At 40.5% G+C, this 26,219-nt stretch overlaps 1 protein-coding gene across 3 annotated transcripts in view; it reads right to left on the bottom strand.

Moving 5' to 3' along the window:
- Positions 1-26,219, bottom strand: part of LOC122548398 (putative E3 ubiquitin-protein ligase HERC1) — a 377,691-nt gene that overhangs the window by 261,391 nt on the left and 90,081 nt on the right. For all 3 annotated transcript variants that reach the window (XM_043686981.2, XM_043687001.2, XM_043686991.2), the window contains exons 16-20: positions 17,010-17,142; positions 9,170-9,361; positions 6,702-6,914; positions 3,820-3,993; positions 2,389-2,500 (exon numbers count right to left, since the gene is read on the bottom strand). In XM_043686981.2, coding sequence (XP_043542916.2) covers positions 2,389-2,500; positions 3,820-3,993; positions 6,702-6,914; positions 9,170-9,361; positions 17,010-17,142 — 824 coding nt within the window. The remainder of the gene's footprint in view (positions 1-2,388; positions 2,501-3,819; positions 3,994-6,701; positions 6,915-9,169; positions 9,362-17,009; positions 17,143-26,219) is intronic.

Genomic DNA, 26,219 nt, shown 5'->3' with positions numbered 1-26,219 from the left:
ACTACCATACATCAAGAACATCTCTGAAATGACAGCCAGACTACTGCGACCACTAGGACTTATAACAGCACACAAACCAACAGCCACACTCAGACAACAACTCACCAGAACGAAGGACCCGATACCCAGCATGAGCAAAACTAATGTAGTGTACAAAATCCCATGCAAGGACTGCACAAAACACTATATAGGACAAATAGGAAGACAGCTAACGATCCGCACCCACAAACATCAACTAGCCACGAAACGACACGACCAGCTATCCCTAGTAGCCACACACGCAGACGACAAGCAACATGAATTTGACTGGGACAACACTACCATTATAGGGCAAGCAAAACAAAGAACAGCCAGGGAATTCCTAGAAGCATGGCACTCATCCACAAACTCCATCAACAAACACATAGACCTGGATCCAATATACCGGCCACTACAGCGGACAGCTGAAACTGACAACCGGAAGCGGCAGGGACAGGCCACTATAAATGCCGGAGGAAACACCACAGAAGCGCTTCACAGGAGGCTCCCAAGCACTTATACTGATACTAGAAATTTCCCAAAACTTGAAATCCAAGTGGCTTGTCACAATGAATAGTTAAAGGAAATTATTATCAGTAAAAAGTTTGCAGCGGAGAAACTAATGGGGCTGAAAGTTAGTGAAATCTCAGGACCCGATGGTCTATCTTCCAGACTGTTGAAGGAGGTGGCTAGTCAATGCATTGTTGCATCTTCTAAACTTATACAGATTGTGGTATGATTTCTGTGAATAGAAAGGTACATCCTACTCTTAAGAAGGGAGCAAGAGAAAAAAAAAACTGTGAACTATAGACCTGTTAGCCGTACTTCAATACTCAGGAAGATAGTAGAACCAATTAAAAAAGTTGGGATGAATGGACATCTGGTTGATAACGATCTGTTTGGGCACAGTCAGCATTGATTTGGAACTGCAAAATTGTGTGTTTAATGAACTTGGGTGTTTTTTTTTGAAGATGCTACTAACAAAATAGACAAAGGAAAACAGATGGCCATGGTATTTTCAGATAAGCTTTGATAGAGACCTCACAGAAAGCTGGTTAGTAAAATTAAAACTCATAGGATAAGTAGTAATGTTCTGATCTGAATTAAATGATTGGGTAACAGACAGAAAACAATATGAATAAATGGACCATTCTTATGTTGGCAGCTGTGACTTGTGGGATACTGCACTGATCAGAACTTGGGCCCAACTGTTCTTAATGTATTTCAATGAATTGGAGCTAGGAACCAAACGTAATATTCTCAAATTATGGGTGATATAAAGTTGAGAGGATGTGTGTTTGAGGAAGATGTAAAGCAGATTAAGGAGAATTTGGACAGACAGTGAATGAGGCAAGAACACGGCAGATGGAATATCATGTGGAAACATCTGGTGTTATCCACTTCAGTAAGAGAAACTGATGTGTGGAGTATTTATATGGTGAGAGGATAGAAAAGGGTGGATGTACAAAGGAACCTAGTTGTCCTTATTGATAAATCACTGAAGGCTAACATGCAGGTACAACAAATGTTTAGGAAAGCAAATGGAATATTGACCTTTATTGCAAGAGGATTTGAATACAGGAGTAATAAGTCTTATTTCAATTGTATATTAGCTTAGTTAGCCCACACTTGGAGCACTGCTTGCAGTTTTGGAGTCCTGTTTTCAGGGAAGATATTATTGTCATAGAGGAGTATAATGAAGATTCACAAGACCACAAAGAGATATTGGGCAAACTGGGTCTGTATCATCTAGAGTTTTGAAGAATGAGAGGTGATCCCACTGAAATACTTAAAGAGCTGGAGAGGGTAGATATCAGCAAAAATCTATCTCCTGGGTGAAAGGTCTAGGGCCAGAGTCACTACTCAAAAATAAGGGAGATGCTAGTTAGGTCAGAGATGAGGAGACTTTTTTCTATACATAAGGTTGTGAACCTTTGCTGTTCTCTATTACAGAGGGCTGTGCAAACTCAGCCTTTAATACATTTCTGATGACCAATGGACCAACATACAGGAACATGGAGATGAGGTGCTGAAATGCACTGAAGTATTCAATCAGCCAAAACTGTATTGAATTGGGGGGGTAGGCTCAATGGGCCGAATGGCCTACTCCTGTTCCTATGTCTCCATTTTTAATAATCTATTCTCATGCTCCATCTTCACCCTCTTGTTTTACTTTTTAGCTCTCCTCTGTACTTTTACTATTCAGCTTGGTTCTTTACTCTAGTATGAAAAAGTCATGTATCATAAGCTTCCTTTTTCTGTTTCATTTTAATCTCTAAAGTTTAGTCAACCAGATAGCTCTAAATTTGAGGTCCTTCCTTTTTCCTTCAGAGGAGCATGCCCGTTCTTTTTTACATTTACTGAAATTACCGGTCATCTTTGCACGCCTCTTGAAATAAGCCCGTGTGCTTGAGTAATACTGCAAGAACAAATCGGGACACTGTGTCCAACAAGTGATCTCCATTTGTACCATGTTCCCATTCTGAAACAAAGCAAATCAAACAATTGCTTAATGTAATCAGAATACTACTTACGCAATTCTTAACTACCAATCAAATTAGTTTATTTAAAGTAACCTTCAATGTACAAATTTAATGATAAATTCTTGAGCCCAACCAATAAATAACCAGATTTAATAAATTCAGTTTTATTATGTAGCATGGCAGAAATTAAACTCAAGGGACAGAAAGTTAACTGCCAAGGAACAGCAGTGATTATGGGTATTGAGTGTGCATGGAATATGGGGAAGAGAAACAAATTCATCAATTTTTGTGGACAGGATACACATGGCCAATTTTCCACATTGCGAGACAGATGCCAGTGATGTAACTATGCGAACAGCTTGGTGAGGGACAAGGCTAAGTTCTAGAACACAAACGACCAGTGATACATCCAGGATATAGTTGGAGCCCAGACCCTTTATTGTATCCAGTTCCGACAGCTTTTCCTTGATATCACTTGGGAAGAATCACTTGTAGAAGTCTGACATATTGGATGCTGAGGCCCTCAGGAGAAGCCTGAGATGAATCAGTCAGTCAGTTCTGGCTTATTATGATCGCAGGTGTTGCAGCCTTGTATTTTGTACTGATATGCTGAGCTCCCCCATCATGACAATATTTGTGGAACCTCCTCCTTCAGCTCATTATTTCATTCTCCACTACCATTCATGACTGGACACAGCAGAACTAAAGAACTTTGATCTGATCTGTTGGTCATGAAATTACTTAACACTGTCTATTGCATTCTGGTTCTGTTTTTTCAGGATGTTAGACGTTTTTGAGGTTTCAATTTGGCATGTCATTTTTCAATATGTCTGTTGCTGTCCTCCCCTACTCACTGAGGAGGAGGGTGGAAATTATAAAAGTAAAGGAAATGATGTTCAGTTGTATTACAAGTTAAAGGTTGAATACAATTCTGTCGCTGCTAATGGTCCCCATTGCTTCATGAATTCCCAGTTCGGAGCTGCTCAAATTCGTGGAATAATTTAATCGACACAACTCAATCTACTGGGGATAATACCTCTTTTTCAAAGCAGCATGGGTTATCAAATTATACAGAATGCTGTTAACTAAACCCATGCCATTAACTACCTTTCCTGTTCACAAGCAGCTAAAATTTCAGCTCCAATTAAAAAGGAATTAATTCGAAGCATTTCATAATGAGATTAAATCTATCAAAGTTCAGTTCAACTAATTACATGATTTGCAGTGAATCACATCAAAACAATAGAACTAACATTCAAAAAAGCTAGACAAGGGATAAAACAACATTGGATGAAATTATACAACAGTTGAAAGTTACCATTGCTGTTGGCGTAAACCTGCATTCGGTTCCAGATTTTGTACCCTGGTTCTACTGAGGTACCCAATGCGATATCTATAAGTGCTGCAGTGTCCTCAGAAACCCGGAACTCAAAAGACTTCCTGTCCACACAGCCAGCCAATGCTTTTCCAGTGAGACAATTCATGAGCAAATCTGCAGCAAAAGAACAACTTCTGTAAAATAATTTTTCACTACTGAGAAAGATATGAATGTACAAACATCGTCCAAGCAAAGATACATAGAAAATACAATTAGGTTCTTCAACTCATTGAGCATATGGTACTATGATTAAGGATTGTTTCCTTATCAGATCTTCGTCATTTGATATATTCCAGAGTTAAATATACAGCTGACAAAGCTTGCATGCTTCAGAACAAAAAATGAATAATTTAAAAATTCATATATCTAAATAGTAAAGAGATTGTAGATTATATTCTGGATATGCACATTTAGCATGGTGTACATTTCCGAGGCTATTGCCCCACAATTGAAAGGACAGATAAAAGAGAACTGATTAATGCTAAAGAGTGAAAGGGTTCTTTTGCAAGCAACTTCCAAACCACCAACCTGAATCATTTAAAAAGACAAGGACAGCAGATGCATGGCAACAGCAGTCTGCAAATTTCCTTCCAAATCATTATACACCAGCATGACCTGGAACTATATTGCCATTCTTTAATGTTGTCACATCAAGATCCTAAAAACCCCTTCAAAACAGCATCGTGGCTGTACCTATATGATATGGACCGCATCTGTGCAAGCTGCTGGTCACCATAACGGCAATTAGGTATAGACAACAAATACTGGTTATGTCAAAGACATCCACACCTGATCAAAGTAGTCGAGAAAGTTTAGGATCTCAACATCATCCAACACTGATCAATCTCAATACCAATTAAACAATTAACCAACAGAACCACAAAATTACATTGAAGAAAATCAACACTAGCTCAGTACAGGGAAGGTGGACCATTTAGATTTAACTACTTTATACAACATGCAGTGAATTAATGGACTAATCTGTGTGAGCCACAATTATATATAAACTCTATAACATCAGTAAATTTAAGAGAAAACTGAATATCTTTTTGTGAAAGAAGTAAATGATGAGGGATACAATCTGGCCATTTTGAAAAGGGCTTTCCTACACTTCCATTGCACTTCTAATAGAATCAGAGTCATACAGCATGGGAACAGACCCTTCAGTCTAACTAGCCCATTCTGACCATGTTTCCAAACTAAACTAGTCCCACTTGACTGTGTTTGGCCCATATCCCTCCAAACCTTTCCTATTCATGTACTTATCCAATGTCTTTTAAATGCTATAGCTGTACTCTGACAGTTCAATCGACACACCAACTACTCTGTAAAAGTTGGCCTCTTTCCCTTTTTAAAACTTTCTCCTCTAACCTTAAAAATATACCCCCATGGTTTGAACTCTCCCACGCTAGGGAAAATACCCTTGCTATTTACATTATCTATGCCCCTCATGATTTTATAAACCTCCATAAAAGTCACTCCTCAGCCTTCTAAGCTTCAGTGAAAAAAGTCCCAGTGACAAAAGTCCCAGGCTATATAAGCTATTTTTATAACTCAAACTGTCCATTCCTGACAATATCTTGGTAAATTTTGTTCTAAACCCTCTCCGATTTAATAATATCCTTCCTATAGCATGGCAACCAGAACTGCACACAGTACTACAGAAGAGATCTCACTAAAGTCCTGAAAACCTCAACATGACATCCCAACTCTGATACTCAAAAGGTCTGAGAAATGAATGCAAACATGCGAAATGCCTTCTCAACCAACAAAAAAAAGCTGAAAGAACTGCATTTGCTGTAAATCAGAAACAAGAAATTGCCAGAAAAGCTCAGCAGGTCTGGCAGCATCTGTAGGCAGTTCTGACGAAGGGTCTCGCAACCCAAAATGTTAACTGATTTCTCTCCACGGACGCTGCCAGACTTGCTGAGTTTTCCAGCAATTTCTGCTTTTGTTGCCTTTTTAACCACCTTGTCTACCTCTGACACAAATTTCAAAGAATTATGTACCTGAACCACTAGGTCTCTCTGTTCTACAACACTATCCAGGGCCCTTGTTTGTTTTACCAAAATACAATACCTTGCATTTATCTAAATTAAATTCCATCTGCTACTCCTCAGCCCATGGACCCAAATGATAAAGATCATTTTGTAACCCTAGAAATCCTTCTTCACTGTTCACTACACTACGAATTTTGGTATCATCCATGATCTTACTAACCATGCCCCCTATATATAAACCACTGGGTGAGAATAAATGACAAATGTGTATCCAGTACCAATCTCTGTGGAACACCATTGGTCACAGGCCGAAAAACAACTCCCCATCTTCATATCCTACCATCAAGCCATTCCCTCAGATATCTGAAAATGCTTCACAGTAATTTATGTTGCGTATAATCACTGTTTTGAAGGTACACCTGACAGGCAAATTGTTACACATTGTTCCAAAATAAGTAAATAGGCTAAATGTTTAGTTAATTCGTTTTTTTTTCCAATATCTTTCTAGTTTCTATCAAAACGTTTATGCATATTACAGTTTTTGATAAATTTAAGGCAAAATTGAATGGCCCTCATCCCTAATGACTATAACCTCACATGTTGTATCCACTCCAGGAGTTGATATGTGAGAAATCACTGACAACAATTACTCAAACATAAAATTCTTAGGAAACATGAATGAAAATTACTTGGAGTAAAGTTGCATAGAAAAACGTACACCATTTATCGCAGTGGATTAAAAGACTTGGTAAAAGCTCAGTCAAGACTTAGCCTGTTACATATTTCTTAAACGGTACAAGGGACATAAAAACATGAGCCTACCAAGTTGTTCAGAGTCAATTTCAAGTCCATTGTTGAGGAGGTGGCTTTGTAGCCAGTATGCAGAGTTCTCTTCTTCCGCTGAACAAACAGGACCTTGCAGCATTTCTCCAAGACACTGCCCAACAGTGAAGGAAATCGTCCGTTCCATATCAATTAGCCAAATCCAAGATTTAGCATCAGTTGAAATGGATTTTTCTGGACTGCTTTCAGATTCTAAGAACATAGTTAACATTACATTTTAATTGCTGAGTTCCTCAGGTGACTTCACTTCAACTTATATGATGACAATGTAAATAGAAATAACAAAGCTAATAGCATTTGGCATACTATAGCAACAAAATCCCCGATCAGATGCAAGGTAAAATGTGGAAGCCCCAAAGCTGCTGCCAAATTGTGGCATTCTGCCATTAACTTTGTGAAAATAGCATATCACTGCCTAGTTCATCACAGAGGTATTCAGTCGCTTAAATTTGCTTTATTTGCATGGGGAACAATTAACCTCATCTCAAAAATAAATCTTGTCCAATGCATTCCTAAATTAGCTTTTTAAACAATGCAGTCAGCATTAGTTGTTTTCAAACAACCTCGGACACTAAAAGTATGAATTTTCATTTCCTCAGGTTGCTGAGAATTTCAAAGATATAAATTTAAAATTACATTCCTTTGTCTCTTATTTTTCCTCCCTCAATCCAATTTTTCTTTCCCTTTCTAGTTGTATTTTTATACCTGATTTACCATACATTTGCAACCTTTGATCTTGAACTTTGCATTTTGCATTTCACAATCCTTTAACCTGATTGATTAAGGCAGCAACAGTTGATTGCCCAAATGCTCAGTTTTCCTCACTGCAACACAATATCAATTTATACTTTCAATGTCTCGCTATGCAACAGGTGAAACATCCAAACATGCAAACATGCAATGACTATTCCAACCAAGAGCATTTGTTAATGGATAATTTTGCAAACTATGAACAACTGCTTCAGAATTTCCCAAAATACACAAATGAGAAGGAGTAAGCCAATCAGCCCTTCTCGTCTCTTCCAGCATTTCATAAAATCATATCAGATCTGATTGTAACCTCAAATTCACATTCATACTTACCACTGATTACAATCTATCTACCTCTGCCAAAAAAACATTCAGTCTCTGCTTTCATTGCAGTTTCAGGAAGAGAATAGCAAAGGCTTGCAACACTCTGTGAGGAAGAATTTCACCTAATGTCTTAAGTGTGACCTCGGATTCTACATTATCTCACTCTTAGCCTCTGAAATCCTTTCAGAGGTTCTAGGTTTTCATCAAGTCATCGCTTGCTCTTCTGAACTTCAAGGACACAAGCCTAGTCTCTCCAATATTTACAGTTAAGACAATCTGCCCATTCATGGTATGTTGGCAAACCGTCTCATAGCTGCACAGCAACACACGACAATAATGTGTTTTATAGCAGAATAAAATGCTTATTTTTAAAATCAACTTCCAAAAGAGTGTATTACTGTGTTAGTGTGAGAGAGGTGAAATTTACACCATAGACACTGCTGGATCTTTGAACAGCTTTGAGGCAAATAGCATAACAAAAATCTGCTCTTGAAACTGTACCATGGTGCACGCTTCTGCACTCAAAATTATCCAGGCTCCCTAACTTCATTGCTTCTAACAAAATGGAGTCAAAGCTTCTGCCTTTCAAGCAGAATACAATCTGTCACAGTCTGGCAGCAGGAACCTCCTGACCCTAAAACATGTCAGATACATGGACTCAGTAAATCAGTGTGGCCAGTGCTAATCTTCATTCTGGATCACCTCTGCACTCTTTGCCTGATTCCAAGGATCCCATAGAAGTCATATGACTGTCATCCATATCCACCGATTCTCCCTCTCCACGCCCCACCCCCCAAATAAAAGTCTGAATAATTGAAAGTTAGACTTGAGTTCTTACAAAAGTGACATTTCAGCTAACATTTGAGATTTCAACGTGAACACAGTCAATGCGATCTAGAAGCAGGCTGTCTGTGTCAAGAAAATTATGAGCCAATTCCCCACTTTGGAGTACAGGAATACCATAGCTACCTAGTATGAGCAAAGCCCAGAATGATTGGATTTAGTTTTCCCTACAATTGTACTAACAGTTACCAACAGTTTAACAGTTACAGACAAAGTAACCAAAATCTCTGCTATCACCCCACATGGAGACATTTTGCAACAAACTCAATCAGCTTCTGCACGATGATTATACATCTGAATAAGTGGAACTTCACCAGCTGACCAGTGACCAGATTCAAAACAATAGTGGCAGCGCACATTGTATGTTCCATCTACATACTCCAACTGCTAAAGAGTATTAGCTGCAGGCCAAAGGAGCTTTAACTAACTAATCTGCATAACTTAATTGTTGATTTGTAACAATACTCATTTTAGCCCATTTCCAAATTAATTCATTTCACTAAAATGACAGCGAAATCAGTTTAACTAACCATGCATTGTCCATTCAAGTTCCTGCTCCTCCAGTAACATAGCAGCTGGTAAAAGCCGGATTAGATGATCAAGAGGTTGGAGCAGATCTAGAAGATTGCTTAGTAAAGGTCGTACAATGCTAACAGGTAGCAACAGAAGGGAGTAGATCACTTGACACAAAACACTTCCAGCAGCAGAGTTAAAAAGAATACCTAAAAGCAAAAAAACAAAATCACAAAATTTTGAAGGACCAAAGCTTTTGATAACCATTGATCAGAATGCTGACTTTTATATCTATACTAGCTTCTTTTTCTTACATTAAATAATCAATATAAACTCAATAGTCATTAAAGTAAGATTCCTATGTGACACAAAATACTTCACTAGAATTCTGCATACAACTGTAATCTAGCAATATAAAAACACTAATTTATCTTCTATGGGAACTTTTATTTATATAATTAAATGCTGAATATAGCAGCTTAATACAAAGGAAACACCAATTTACTTAAAATTTGAAAATGTGTTACTAGTTTTTTAAACATGTAAAATGCATAATTTATTCAGATACATAGGTTATTAAAAAACCTATTTTTGCAGGGCCTTATCACATCATTTAACATCTTAAAATAATGAACCACAATAGAGAGGAACCTCGATTATCCGAACAACACGGACAGGGGGTATTTTGTTCGAATGTTCAGATAATTGAATGCCGGATAACACAGTTTAGCCAAGTGTCAGGACCTTGCAATCTTGTCCGGATAATCTGAAATTTGGATAATCGAATGCTGGATAATTGAGGTTCCTCTGTACTGTATATTGAAATGCAATAACTTATGCAGGAGAAAATGGAAGTCAATGTTACAGCATGATTTCACAAAGATCAATGTCTGAATAAATTCGGTAGTCTGTGCAGACAGGCCAGGGAATAATATTGCACCAGAAACTCAGAAAATCAATGCTCTTGTAACATCAGATTTAATACAAGCATGGCCCAAATATCATGAAGCCGGGATCCTTTATCCTGCTGACAGTTGGTTATTAGAAACAGGAAAGGAAATTAAGGATAAACAAGGACCTACATACACTATGTACATGGAACAATCATGTAGATTACATTGGGCTGAGGAATTCCTGTCTGCTCCCCCATCCCATCAGCCCACTCCCTACCAAAGACACCCCTTCTTTCCGTGACAATGTGTTCAACTACTCTAGATCCCCTCTTTTTTTTCCTGGCATCTGCTGATGGAGATCTGGAAAACTGCATTTCCCTTGCTCATTTCCCCCAATCAGGTCACCGCCTGAAGGTCCCATTTCACACTGCCCTGCTTGAAACTTGCCATCCCGGCAATAATACATAGCACAATGTTAAGCAGCTGCATGTTTCAATAGTGGCTAGAAAGTTCAAATTCACATTAACAGTAGTATTTTCCTCTTGCACTACTATCTACACAAATAGTATGTGTTGGGACAATGTCCAGATTTACTTGACAGGACCTTCTCAGCTTTGTATTTGTACTAGAAATTTCCAAGGCATCCAAGCACTGTGGCAGATTGTCTACTTTGGGGTCTCGGTCAGTCAAAGCTTTAGCAGTCATACGACTGGCAGCACTTCTTAGTTCAATTTCTGCCTTGGGCCTCCCTGAACTGGATGCACTCTTGGATTCAAAACAACCAGATAACTTCAGGATTCCACACCACTCGAGCCATTACGTATCAACACTTGAGGCTCTGTGATATCAGTGAGTGAGTTGTTTGTCTTCACATCATTCACCAGACTCCTGGCCTCAAGCAAACTCCCTCTGTGTACCACTTTGAGACTGTTCTCTAGCTATTGATTCAACAACATAAGTGTGGCCAGCTGTGAACAGTTGCTTGATGACTCTGGGTTCATGGTCCCACACGTCCTGTATCTTATCCTGACACTTCACCTGATGAGGCGCAGTGCTCCAAAATCTTGTGATTTCAAATAAACCTGTTGGACTATAATTTGGCGTTGTCTGACTTCTGACTTATTCCGATCTTTGCTATTCAGATTTTTGAGGCACACCATTGCACATTACATAGGTTAATCTGTTAGCCTTGTGATCGGTCAATCTTTTTCTTCTCAGCACTTCTCTCAGAACTCAAATTCTATTTTAATCATCTGGCATACGACATTCAGCTATCCACTCACTGACTTCACCATCTCCATCAGAAGTGGTCAGTCGAAGTAGACAGATTAAAAAAAAGAGGCAGTGTGGAGAAAAAAAAAACCCATGGAAGAGTATTGGATGCAATTCTAAGCATAAACTGAAATGAGTCCTCAACAGCCGGTATCCCATCACCAAATCACCTTCTACTTACATGTGTTGTGTGCTTGGCACTGATCCAACTCCCTCAGAGACGACTCTCAGAATGAACAGGATGCCTGACACTCCTGTTTATACAAGTAAGCCAGGGCTCCCTAATTGGACCTGATTAACTGCCCCAAATCAGGGAACTCAAATTCTGAGATCCACCTGGCTGACCTCATTATAATCACTACATAAATCGGCTCCAGAAAGCACTCAAGTCACTTTTGTTTACTCTCAAGAGGCAAGGTATGCAGATAGTCAAGCAGAGTACATTTGAATCATTAGCACTTTCCATTACCCTCTGAATGCATTTGTTGGCAATGCCATAGAATTTGCAAAGCTCCAATAGGATCTTGCTCTTGACATTGCACCCTGATCACTGCAAATCCAACATGGAAGACAAATGAACAATCTATCATGCATGAACACACCAGCTGTAGTGGAGGCTTTTTGATCACGTGTGGGAATGGCCTGCACTTGAACTTGGTAAAGACATCTGTGAGTACAAGAATATGATTGATTCCATTATTACTAAAATCCATTGCAAGGATTTCAAAGGTCTCTTGGCAACCATGAATCCCAAACTAGGGTGAACTCATTCTCCTGCTTTGGCCAAAGTACACCTCTCACAATTACAGTATTAGTCATCAACATCAGCAGCTATCCTGTGCTGTAACATTGTTCTCTGGTAACGGTGATCATCTTTCATGTTTGATCAGAAATTGCTACCTACACTTGACATTTGAGGCAGTCAGGGAGTTCGAGTTATTTCACCTCTCTTTTCTTGACATGAACCAGCCAAGAGAGGACTTCATCCTTCTTCCCGATCCTTTTCAGCATCTTGACAGTTTCCATGCCTATCAGGATTCCCTCTGACTGGTACTGGGTTGATGGCCTTCTAGTAGTGGTACAGTTTACTGATACCCATGTCAATCAACTGAAGCTGAGGCTCTCTTTCAAAATAGATGGCAAAAGTGAAACTACACCTGTCTCCATCTGCCTGTACCTGGATAGGACTTCACTCTTAAGCATATTAGTAACACACTGCTGAATCTTGGTCTGAATGCCATAGGGAATCTGGGTTGGAATTCTGCCACTGACTTGGAGCATGCGTATGATGTCAACCATAGCCTCCTTCAGCCAGGCAGGGTTGGTTTTATCTCAAGGTCAAAGTCAATTTTCCAACTAAACGTATCAGCATTTGTGTTACGTTTGCCAGATCTGTACTAGATCTGGAATCGAAATTGTGCAAGTTCAGCAACCCATTTGGTATCTGTTGCTCCCAGCTTGGCAGACAATTGAAACTAGCTGAATGGGTTGTAGTCTGTGAACTGCAGGAATCAGAATGTCTTTGAACTCTGGGAAACAGCCCATCTCAAAACTCTTAGTCTGTGTTTCATATCATAATAATTTTCCATAGTCCTCTCACTAAGCATAAGCGACAACCATTCTCTTGAATTGAATGGAATTGATTGTCACGTGTACAGAGGCACAGTGAAAAGTTTTGTCTTGTGAGCAACACAGGCAGATCACACAGTTAAACAGCGTCGATAAGCATACAATAGGTAAACAGTAGCAAAACCCAAAACACAGGTACAGGTGAATGCTAAGAGTTTGTGAGCCCACTCAATATTCTGACAACAGTGGGTAGAAATTGTTTCAAAACTGGCTAGTGTGTGTATTCAGGCTTCTGTTCCTTCTCCCCGATGGTAGAGGTTGTGGAAAAACATTGCCAGGGTGGGATGGATCTTTGAGAATGCTGGTGGCCTTTCTTTGACAGCGGGTCTGGTAGATGGAGCCTATAGATGGGAGGTTGGCCTTTGTGATTGCCCGGGCCGAGTTCACCACTCTCTGTAACCGTCTCCGATCTTGAATGGTACAGTTGCCATACCAGGGAGTGATACATCCAGACAGAATGCTCTCGCTGGCAGACCTATAAAAATTGGCAAGGGTATTCACCGTCATGCCAAATTTTCTCAGCTGCCTGAGGAAGAAGAGACGTTGTTAGGCCTTTGTAACCAGTGCGTCCACATGAACAGTCCAAGAAAGCTTGTTGTGGATGACCACTCCCAGGACCTTGACACTCTCCACTCGTTCCACCTCTGTACGGTTAATGCGTAGAGGGCGTGAGTAACATCCCACTGAAAGTCCTTGGTTTTGCCGGCATTGAGAGCTAGGTTGTTCTCAGTGCACCATTTTTCGAGGTCTCCCATCTCCCGTCTGTAGTCTGTTTCATTGCCATCTGAGGTTCGACCGACTATGGTGGTGTCTTCAGCGAACTTGTAAACGGCATTTGTCTGGTATTTGGCAACATGGTCATGAGTATACAATGAATCCAGTAGGGGGCTGAGTACGCACCCCTGGGGGGGGGGGGGGGGGGGGGGCTCCAGTGTTGAGTGTTAGTGAGGATGAAATATTGTCCTCAAACTTTACTGATCTTGTCATTGAATCTGTGACAGCACTACTCCTGGGCCACAGAAACCAGCGTTTGTTTCCAATACAAGGAAATTGGAAATTCAAGTAGCCAAGGGAGGATGATGTGACAAGCTTCTGCTGGAGGGTGCTGTGGTTCAACCTCTGATTCTCCTTAAAAATATCATGTCTTGTGGATCTTTTCTCAACTGTGCCTGCAACATTCTGATTTCCTCAGTAAATCATGGAGTAGGATGGCCAAATGTCTTGCACAAACCCTTTGAAGTGACCAGCTAGACCAAGAAACTCATACAGTTCCTTCTGCATCTTAGAGCAAGGCCATTTCCCTCCTCCTCAGATCTTCTCATCATCAGGAGTAATGCCTTCCTTGGTAACAAAGTGCCTCACATACTGTACTTTTGTCCAGAAAAGTTTGCACTTCTCTGGTTTGAATTCTGAATTTTAAATCAAGCATGAAATATATCTTCCATTTAGATGATAGACCGAAAATTAAGATTACCAAAAGCTTTATCCATTATAAAACTAAAGAAATCAGGGGCATGACCGTGTACAATCAACATTCTTGTGCATTCTAAAATTCCCTGGTGCTTATTTGCAATGCTGTCTTTTCAGCATTTCAATCAACGATGGGTAGCTGGTTATAACCGTGACCCAATCGAGACTGCAGAAAACATTGGCAGAGGGTAAGCATTCTTATGGGTCTTTGCCTTAAGTGCCCAGTAATTAACACAAATCCTCAGTTTTGTGCCTTTCTCATTAGGACTTCGGGAGAGGTGTCTGGATATGGTGATTCTTGGATGTCGCCTCCATCCAAAGACTTCTGCAGATTGTTCCAGACATCCCCCCCCATGATGGTTTGGAATCTAGTGGTAAGAAATCTTCAAACAGATCGTCATGTTTAGTCACAATTCTGTGGTTTACCAGGTTGAAGTATCCAATGTCATCATCATGTTTAATCAAAGTTTTCCAGTACTTGGTGAATGTAGAAACAAGCTGCATCTACTGGCACTCCTCCAACTTGTTGAAATGAGGTAAGAGTATGTCCTTCAGTTGGTCCTCTGTCCATGGCAGTGGCAGGTTTAAGGACAGCATTGGGAGCTCATGGTTGGAGGGAAGCATCTCTGTTGCTGAAATTGGTGAGCCAAATGGGTAATCTATCCTTTTCTCCCACAGTGATGGGAGTAGCTCCCAGGATTATACCTAGTGTGGTGCTTTAGCAAGGTCCAAAGTTGTCTAATTGGAGATGGTTGGCATGATCTTTAAGAACTATAGTGGTGCAGGCATGTAAAAGAACAGCCCAATTCCCTGCTAGGAAGGTCAAAGCCCTGTGCCCTGTCTTCTGACCTTGTATTGTGCTGCTCATAGCAATCACCATATTGGTTTTCCAAGGACATCCAAATATCTCCTAATATGTTTGACCTCGACACAATGACACAGTGCCTTCCTTCCACTGGAGTATTGATGAGGTCATGAACTTCTAGAAATCCCAGATAATGAAAAGTGTGATTAAGTAAAGAAAGGGAGAGCTCAATGAAGCCATGAAAGGTAATGTCTGACCCAATGAGTAGGGACCTGGATGAGGGAAAAGACAATCAGCTCTCACTCTTCAGCCTGATAGACATGGAAAAACTAGTGATAGTTGACACCTCCCACAAAATGTCAATTAGACATAATGCTTCTATCTCGCCAGATCTCATGTTCACTGTAGGAAAATACTTAATGGTTTACAGAAGTCTCAGATTCTTCCTGAAGAAACCCCGCTCTCATTTGGCTCTTTGCCAACACTTCTTTCATGCAGCCAGGGGCCTTACCGTGAAGATAGGATAACAAGGAATATATCTGCGCTGGTTGTGCAGCAATTCATTCCAATTTCTGCTTCAGTCTGAGATCTACGTTTCTTGCCTGGGTTAACAGTCATTTCCCGGATGATGTATTGGACTTCGAAGACCAGTAAACAGGGCATCACCTACTGATTAAAAATCTGCCTATTTCGGACTTCAATATAATTAATGACATAGGCTCAACTGCACTCTGTAGTACAAACATCCACAGATTCACTATCCTCAGAAGACATTTATTCCCATTTTGGTCTTAATTAAATAACCTCCTATTCTGAGATTATGCTTTCTGGTCCTCGACTCTTCCAGTGGGCAAACTACCTCTTCACACCTACCCTGTCAAGCTCCCTATAGACCTTAAGTGTTTTAACAAGATCACCGCTTATTCTTCTAAATTCCACCAAGTACAAGCCCAACTTACTCAACCGCATCCTTCCTACTAAATCTTCTGCAGACTGCCTCTTATGCTAATACATCTTTCTTACTATAAAGGGTTCACAAAACTGTTAACAGTGGTCAAGGTGTGGTCTAATTATTGCTTTGTATAGTTTTAGTAAGACTATCTTATTGTTATATTCTATCCTATTTAAAATAAAGGCAAATATTCCATGTTTGCTCCTTATTATCTGTTAAGATTGTATATGCTAACATTGAGATTCATGCATGAGAACCCCCACCTCAAACCCCTTTGTGCTATAGCTTTCTGCAGTCTTTCTCTATTTAAAACATTATTCAGTTCCTTTATTGCTCCTGCTAAAGTATATAAGCTCACATCTTTCCACATTATATTCCAACCACCAAGTTTTTGCCCACTGAATTAGCCCATTTGTACATCTCTGCACTGCCATCCCCACTTATCTTACCACCTATTTATGTGTCACTCACAAACTTAACAACAATTTCTTATCCAAGTCATTTATATTGTAAGTAATTATTACCTCCTTAAAAAGATTCTAATAAATTTGTCAGGAATAATTTGCCCTTCATGCTGCCAATCTGACACTGCTTGACAATATCATGTATTTCCAATTGCTCTGCAATTTTGGATTTTATACTGTCCTTTAAAAATGGTTTAAGTTGTGAACTGTTTTTTGGCTTGGTTGGGGTGCTAAAAGGGGAATTAATTAATAGCAAAATTACATGTGCACAAGGCCCGAAGATCTGTTTATAACATAAGAAAAAAAGTAGTATTTTGGTGAAGACAGGCATTTAGGATATATACATAAAACCTGTATAGGGGGAGCTCTTACCATGTAGTTTTTCTGTGACACTTTTATCCAGCAAGCTTTCTTTCAGAAGAAGAGCAGATCGTCTGTAGGTATCAGATGCATATAGCAGCAGCAACTTTACATGTTTATGCAGCAAATCTATGCTCAAGTGATCCTAAAATAAAGAATACAGGGATGACACGATATCTCGTCAGAATTATCAAAATAACTATTCACAATTTCTGATAAAACAAAGCTTGACATCACCTAATGAATCTGGTCCTGACTTACTTGCTCGCTTTGATTTTATTCAACCTTCGAGATTCAGCACCATAAGTTTCGAACATTAATCTTCATTTCCCAGAAAACAATGTTCGAGAGCACCAGCTACACTCACATTCAAATATTTGTGGGCCTTGTTGTATGTGTGAGAGCGTGGGTGTGGTGGGGCGGAGGGGGGGGGGGGGGGGGGGAAGAAGAGGCACAGTTGAAGGGTGTGCAAAAGATAAAAACCATTACCAAGTCAATTAGAAGAAACTATCCAACTTGGTATCCTTGTCCTACAGAAGGGGTAAGACTAATTGTAGTCTCCCCTCCTTTCTCTTTTCTCAAGGAAATTCAGATAAACCTTATCTAATCATTTCACTTTCAATCGTTTCTCTTCCTAATCCTGCATCATTACCTCTGGTGTCCCCATGGATCAATCCTTGACCTCTCCTATTTCTCATCTATGTTGCTGTTGCTGTTTTAAGCAACATTGCCTGAAAGCACATCAATATCCACGTGTGCAAACAATACATAGTTCTACTTCATTACCCACTCTATTGACTCCTCCATTATTGCTACATTTTATCCAACAGCCATTACCAAATAAGCAAGAGTTTCTTCCAATTAAATACTGAGTAAACTGAAATGATTATTTCAGTCCTTGTTCCAGATTCTGTTTTCTAGTTACTGACAGCTGTTAGAAGGCTATAAGCCTTAAAAGCAGAAGTAAGCCAGCCAGCCCTTTCAGTATCCTCTGCCCTTCAATGAGAACGTGGCTGACCTAATAATCCTCAACTCAACATTTTTGCCCTTTCCCTATAAGTCTCAATTCCCTTACTGATGAAAGTCCTGTCAATCTCAGCCTTGAACATACTTAACAATACAGTCACAAAAGATCCTCTGCAGTGAAGAATTTCACAGATTCATTACTTCCAACACAAGAAATTCCTCCTATTGTGTTTTATGCTTGCAACCCCTTATTCTGAAATTGTGCACTCAGTTCCTAGACTTTCCCACAAGGAAAAACCTCTCTACATTTATCCTGTCATTGTACATTTCAAGGTCGCTTCTCAACCTTCTAAATTCCAAAGAATACAGGCCCAATCTACTTGACATCCATTCATTAGACAGTTCTTCCATACCTGGTATCAGCCTGATGAATCTTTTGTGGGTTAAAGCCAATACCACAATATCTTTCCTTAGATGAGGGACCCAAAACTGTTCTCAGTATTTCTATGGTCTGATTAGCACCTTGTATAGTGTTGGCAAACTCTGCCTACTTTTATGCACCATTCCTTTTGGAGTAAAGGCCAACATCCTATTTTTTGTTCCTATTACCTAACGAGCTTTCAGAGATTTTGCAAATCACTGTTCGGTTCCTTTTTGTAAAACTTTTAAATAATATTCAACAATTCAATTCTTGCTGCCAAAGTTCATAAACTCACATGTACCCTATATTATATTCTAACTGCCAAGACTTTGCCTACTTTTTTAGTCTGTATACATCCCTCTGCAGACTCTGTGCCATCCCCACCACTTGCCTTCCCACTTTTGTCATGTACATTCACCCTGGACTCAAGTAGCATAATAGCTGGTACCTTATCAAATGCCTTCTGGAAGTCTAAATATATTAAATTTACTTATTTCCTTCTATCTATCCTCCTCAAAATATTCTAGTAAAAATGATCAGGCATGATTTCTTCCTCACATCAACTCTGCTTGCTCATTTAATGTATTTCGAAATCCTCTATATAATGTACTTCAAATATATGGGTCTGAAAGGCTCAATACATGATTAATTGCAGTAAGCACCATCAATTGATACCATGTCAGAGTAAAGAAGGAGCTTATAGGAGACAGGTCTGGAGCTATTATTATGCCCCTAACAAGCTCTGTTGTTGTAGATCGCATTATTTTAACTTGTAAATACTCGTTATATGCAATAAAATTCATGTTGTTTATTCAACCATACTCTTCTCGTTTGAACAGAAAAGTGGATACCCAAATCTATAATCAACACTTCAGGCTTGAAGAAACCCATATATGACACAAACTTCTCCCCCGAAAATGAGAAAGATTAAACCAGTCTGTTTATGACATTGCTTCCATATTTGATCCTGAGAAATTCCAACTCAATCATGTGATCACTAAAGCAGGCTACTTGCACCTCTGTACCAGTGCCAGAGTTCACTTATCTCAAATCATCTGTTGAGCCTCCATTATCCCTACACTTGACAATATAAATACACTGGCAAACTGGGCTCTCACTTTCTACACTCTTAAATTCTAGATCACCCAAAACTCACAACAACTCTTGTTTTCCAAGCATCTCTTGTGCTCTGAACCATATTGCCTCCTGGCTAAGTAACATGTTGGTTTTAAAATTCTCATTCTTATTTTCAAATCTTTCATGGCTTTGTTCCTCCCTATATCTACTATAGCTAACACCCTAAAAGTGATTAAAATATTTCCACTCTTCAAATTCTGGTCTCTGACACTGTGACACAACAACCCGAGGAAAAGTTACCTGGATGGCCCATACCAGGAGGCAGTCAAACCTTTTAGAATAAATTCTGATTTGGTTGTTGGCCAGGGATATCCAAAGTGACTGTGAGGTGAATGAGGCAGGTAATCAGAAGTAGTAGAATAAGCTTTCAACTAACTGGAGGGGTTGGTGACCTCAGTAGAAATCTAGGCTTACAAATCAAATAGGTATGACAACATTTACATGGCAACTATCAGCTATTTGGATAACAATACCCAGAGTGAAAACCTGGAAAATTAGTAGTAAATAAGGGAAGTTGTAAAAAGGCAAAATAAATGGTTCTTTATGTGAATGCATGTAGTACTCAGGAAAAATAATGGATTAACAACATAAATGATACTGTGGTTCTGTGCGCCGAGCTGGAAGTTTTTGTTGCAAACATTTCGTCCCCTGTCTAGGTGACATCCTCAGTGCTTGGGAGCCTCCTGTGAAGCGCTTCTGTGGTGTTTCCTCCGGCATTTATAGTGGCCTGTCCCTTCCGCTTCCGGTTGTCAGTTTCAGCTGTCCGCTGTAGTGGCCGGTATATTGGGTCCAGGTCGATGTGTTTGTTGATGGAGTTTGTGGATGAATGCCAAGCTTCTAGGAATTCCCTGGCTGTTCTTTGTTTCGCTTGCCCTATAATGGTAGTGTTGTCCCAGTCAAATTCATGTTGCTTGTCGTCTGCGTGTGTGGCTACTAGGGATAGCTGGTCGTGTCGTTTCGTGGTTAGTTGATGTTCGTGGATACAGATCGTTAGCTGTCTTCCTGTTTGTCCTATATAGTGTTTTGTGCAGTCCTTGCATGGGATTTTGTACACTACGTTAGTTTTGCTCATGCTGGGTATCGGGTCCTTCGTTTTGGTGAGTTGTTGTCTGAGAGTGGCTGTTGGTCTGGTTTCAGCAGAAACTGAAACACTTGATCAGCGGATCCAGACACTCTATATAATCAACACAGGAATTCTTGGACATCATCAGAAATATACACATAGACAAGGAAGAAACCATGGTCTCATTCAACGTAACGGCACTGTTCACGTCTATTGACAAGGCCCTAGCCAGAGAAACAATAGCCAACCTGCTGAACAGACATAACAGACAACAGGACGTTGAACCCATCAACAAAGACGGTATACTTAAACTACTGGACTTGTGCCTCACAACACACTTCACATTCAACAACCAGATATACGAACAAATCAACGGAACACCCATGGGCTCACCGATCTCGGGACTCATAGCAGAAGCAGTAATGCAAAGGTTAGAACAAACAGTCTTACCACAAATTCAACCCAAACTCTGGGTCAGATACGTTGATGACACCTTTGTAATCATTAAAAACACAGAAATAGAGAATACACACCGGATCATCAACTCCACACTCACAGGAATCCGATTCACGAGAGAGGAAGAAAAGGACAACCAACTCCCATTCCTAGACGTGAGGGTACAGAGAACACCAAATGGAGAATTCACCACTAAGGTACACAGGAAAGCCACACACACAGACCAAGTCCTGAACTATGAAAGCAACCACCCCAATACACACAAACGAAGTTGCATCAAGACACTGTTCAAAAGGGCCACAACACACTGCAGCACACCAGAAATACAAAAAGAGGAAGAGGAACACCTTTACAAGGTATTCGCAAAAAACAGATATCCTCGCAATTTCATCAACAGATGCCTAAGGGAGAGACAACAGAACGAGGACATGCCGCAACCCAAAGGACTAGCCACACTACCATACATCAAGAACATCTCTGAAATGACAGCCAGACTACTGCGACCACTAGGACTTATAACAGCACACAAACCAACAGCCACTCTCAGACAACTCACCAAAACGAAGGACACGATACCCAGCATGAGCAAAACTAACGTAGTGTACAAAATCCCATGCAAGGACTGCACAAAACACTATATAGGACAAACAGGAAGACAGCTAACGATCCGCATCCACAAACATCAACTAGCCACGAAACGACACGACCAGCTATCCCTAGTAGCCACACATGCAGACGACAAGCAACATGAATTTGACTGGGACAACACTACCATTATAGGGCAAGCGAAACAAAGAACAGCCAGGGAATTCCTAGAAGCTTGGCACTCATCCACAAACTCCATCAACAAACACATCGACCTGGACCCAATATACCGGCCACTACAGCGGACAGCTGAAACTGACAACCAGAAGCGGCAGGGACAGGCCACTATAAATGCCGGAGGAAACACCACAGAAGCGCTTCACAGGAGGCTCCCAAGCACTGAGGATGTCACCTAGACAGGGGACGAAACGTTTGCAACAAAAACTTCCAGCTCGGCGAACAGAACCACAGCAACGAGCACCCGAGCTACAAATCTTCTCACAAACTTTGAACATAAATGATAGGCTGCTTGGTACGATTTTATAGCCATTACAGAAACACAAGGAAAGGTTGGACAGACTTGAATTATATTTGCCAGAGTATTGGAGGCTGAGAGGCAATCTCATACAAGTATATTATAAGAGGATGTATAGGGTGGATTACTGAGACTCTGTCCCACAGTGGAAGTGTCAATACTAGGGGGCATAGTTTAGAGTGAGGGGAAAGTTTAAATGATATGTGCGAGGAGAGTTTTTATTAAGCATAGAGGGTGCCAAGTGCCTCGAATGCACTGCTGAGGTGGTAAAAACTATATGTTAGCAAAGTACCAGAAGCACTGAGACAGGCACACAAACTGGCAGAGAGAAGAGGGATAGGAACCATGTGCAGTCAGATGGGATTAGTTTAGAATGGCAACATGCTCTGCACAGACATGGTGGACCGAAGAGCCTGTTCCTGTTTTGTGGTTACAAGATGATCAAAGCGAGGAACTAAATACCACGTTATGAGGCTTTTGAAAGGACAGGTAAGTAAAGGGTAGCTTTGTCACTATGATTAAAAAAAAAGTACTTTATCAAGAATTTATTTTAGATGAAAAGATGTATGGACAGAGATAAAAAATAACAAGGGAAAGATGACACAGGTCACAGTAGTCAGTAGCTTCCCAAAACTAACAATATGGAGAAAGTGAGGTCTGCAGATGCTGGAGATCAGAGTTGAGAGTGTGTTGCTGACCTGCACAGCAGGTCAGGCAGCATCCGAGGAGCAGGAGAATCGATGTTTCGGGCCAGAGCCCTTCATCAGGAATGAGGCTGGGAGCCTCGAAGGTGGAGAGATAAATGGGAGGGGGGTGGGGCTGGGGAGAAGGTAGCTAAGAATGCAGTAAGTGGATGGAGGTGGGGGTAAAGGTGATAAGTTGGAGAGGAGGTTGGAGAGGAGGGTGGAGTGGATAGATGGGAAGGAAGACAGGTCATGAGGATGGTGCTGAGCTGCAAGGCTGGAAATGGGGTAAGGTCGGGGGAAGGGGAAATGAGGAAACTGGTGAAGTCCACATTGATGCCCTGGGGTTGAAGGGTCCCAAGGTAGAAGATAAGGCATTCTTCCTCCAAGCGTTGGCTGGTGAGGGAGTGGCGTTGGAGGAGGTCCAGGTCCTACATGTCCTCTGCAGAGTGGGAGGGGAAATTGAAACGTTCGGCCACTGGGCGGTGGGGTTGATTGGTGCGGGTGTCCCGGAGACATTTTCTAAAGCACTCTGTGAGAAGGTATTCAGTCTCCCCAGTGTAAAGGAGACCGTATCGGGAGCAATGGATACAATAAGTGACCCAAGTTCCAACCTTCCAGCTCAGCACCATCCTCATGATCTGTCCCACCTGTCAATCTTCCTTCCCACCTATCAGCTTTACCCCCACCTCCATCCACCTACTGCACTCTTAGCTACCTTCTCTCCAGCCCCACACCCCTCCCATTATCTCTCTACCCCAGCGGCCCCCAGCCTCATTCCTGATGAAGGGCTCTGGCCCGAAATGTTGATTCTCCTGCTCCTCAGATGCTGCCTGACCTGCTGTGCTTTTCCAGCAACACACTCAAAACTAACAAAATGCCAGGCCAGAGAATAAATCAAGAAATAATGAGGACATGTAAAAGATAACGGCAGTGCATTAATTAATTAAGGCTGATTTTAACCTTAATGTAGATTGGTAGAGGTGGTCATAAGGAAGGATTCATAGTGCACTCAGAGCAATTTCCTACAACAATACATTAGAATCCAATTAGGAATCTGATCATTTTAGCTCTGGTGATGTGAAAGGAGGGAGGATTGCCTTGAAGAGTTCATTCCTAAGAATTCCATGAGCTGTCAAAAATCTGCCTGGCAGATAGTCTGCTGTGAGTGTATAAGCAGCACACATTATCAGTTTGCTTGTTTACCTGTTTCATAAATTGCAATATGTTTTATTATGTTAAATAAACTAACCCAGGGAGTTAATCAATTCCTGCCAAGTGACTGATTATTAGGTCATTGTCACTAATGTGACTGATAAAGTTGTTTACATGAGGAATCCATGGAATGTTTTCAGAACAGTTTGCTAGAACAAAATGCGTACAAAAAGTGTGTGCAGTTGCAGCTCCTGGAATCCTGAATTTTGGTGTGGGAGTGGCAGTTGGGGGATACCGGATATCCACAACACAGAGTCACAGACAGTATGTAGAGAGGCTGTCACTCCTCAGCCCAAAACATCATAGGTAGGCAGAGAATGGATGTCCATCAGGCAGAGTAAGAGGACAGGGCAGGCAGTGCAGGAACCCTCCGTGTCTATTCCCCAGCAAAGCAGATACCATTTGGATACTGTTATGAGGGCGTGGAAATGACCTCAGAGAAACATTGGCAGAACCAAATTTGCCAAATTTGTTGCAGCAGGGTTGGCTCTGATGGACAGCAGGGGAGGATTAGGTGTGAGAAGGCTATAGTAATTGGGGAGTCAATCCTAAAAGGAAAAGATAGACATTTCTGTGGAATCAGATTCTAGGTTGGTATAAAAGGCAAAACATTGTCGTTGCAGGAAATCTGAAACAAACACAAAATGCTGGAGAAACTCAGCAGATCTGACATCATTTGTGGAGAGAAACAAGAGCTCATGTTTCAAGTAGTATGACTTTTCTTCAGAACTGAAAGCTGTTGGAAGTATGTTTCTTAATATTTTTGAGAGACAGAGGTTCAGTGCAAAAAGAGGTTGTTAATGGTGGAAAAAGAGAAACAGATGTAAAATGGCTGTAAATTGAGATGTGAAAGTGAGGGAATGGCTTCTTTATATTAAGAGCAATATAAACAAGACAAAAACAGTCAAGGCTGTAGGTGGAAACTTAAGAAAAATGGATAACAGACAAAATGGAACCATTCTTGTAAACTGCTTCTGCATTCTCTTCAATACATTCACATCTTTCCTGTAATTAATGCTAAAACTGTACACAATACTCTAGGGAAGGCGCAACAAATGCCTTACAAGTTCAATGTCAACTCCCTACACTTGTACTCTATACCCCTGTTAATAAAGCCAAGGACACTACATGGCTTACGAACTGTGATGTACACCTGTTGTACCATCTTCAATGATCTGTGCACACATACACCCAGGTTTTTCTGCTCCTGCACCTACTTTAGAAATGCAACACTGTTTCATACTGTCTGACCAAAGTGCATCACGTCATGCTAAACTAAATCCAAAACTAAACTAGGTTCATCTCTTTGCTCCTGGCTCATATCCCTCCAAACCTTTCCTATTCATGTACTTCTCAAAATGTTTTTGAAACACTGTAATTGTACCCATGTCCACCACGTCCTCAGGAATTGCATTCCACATGCAAACCACTTTGTGTAAAAAAAAAGCCTCTCATGTCTTTCTTAATTCTCTCTCCTCTCACCTTAAAAATGTGTCTCCTTGTCTTGAAATCCCCCATCCTAGGGAAAAAACAACTACCATTAACTCTATCTATATTCCTCATTATTTTATAAACGTCTAGAAGGTCGCCTCTCAACCTCCTATACTCCAGTGAAAAAAGTTGCTTTTATTATTCAAACCTTCTATATCCAGCAACATCCCGATAAATCTCTCCTGAACTGTCTCCAGCTTAATAATATCCTTCCTATAACAGGGTGACCAGAACTGGGGACAGTATTCCAGAGGAGGCCTCACGAATGTCCAATATAACTTTAACATGACTTTCCAACTCCTATGCTCAAAGCACTTTGAAATTTGCAGATAGTTAACATATATCAGGAAGGGCAAGGATCCAACACTGACTTCTGGTGAACTTAACTACAAACATTTTCCAGCCTGAAGAAGATTTATTAACCAATAAAATAAAACCAAAATACTGCAGATGCTGAAAATCCGAAATAAAAACAGAAAATGCTGGAGAAACCTATCAGTAGAGACAAATAGCTGAAGTGGCATCAGACATGTTAACTGCTTTGCTCTCTGCAGATGGTGCCAGACCCACTGATTTTCTCCAGCATTTTCTTTTTTTATATCTATTAACTACTGATCTGTTTTGTGCTTTTCAGTTAATTTTGTGTCTATGTTCTCAAACTATTCTGTGA

This window comes from Chiloscyllium plagiosum, unplaced genomic scaffold (genome assembly GCF_037043375.1).
Source record: "Chiloscyllium plagiosum isolate Xiang-an unplaced genomic scaffold, Cpla_swu_hap1 HiC_scaffold_1, whole genome shotgun sequence".
In the NCBI taxonomy this organism is placed as follows: Eukaryota; Metazoa; Chordata; class Chondrichthyes; order Orectolobiformes; family Hemiscylliidae; genus Chiloscyllium; species Chiloscyllium plagiosum.
Note: the sequence above shows the minus strand (reverse complement) of the source record. Positions and strands in the feature narration are given on the sequence as shown.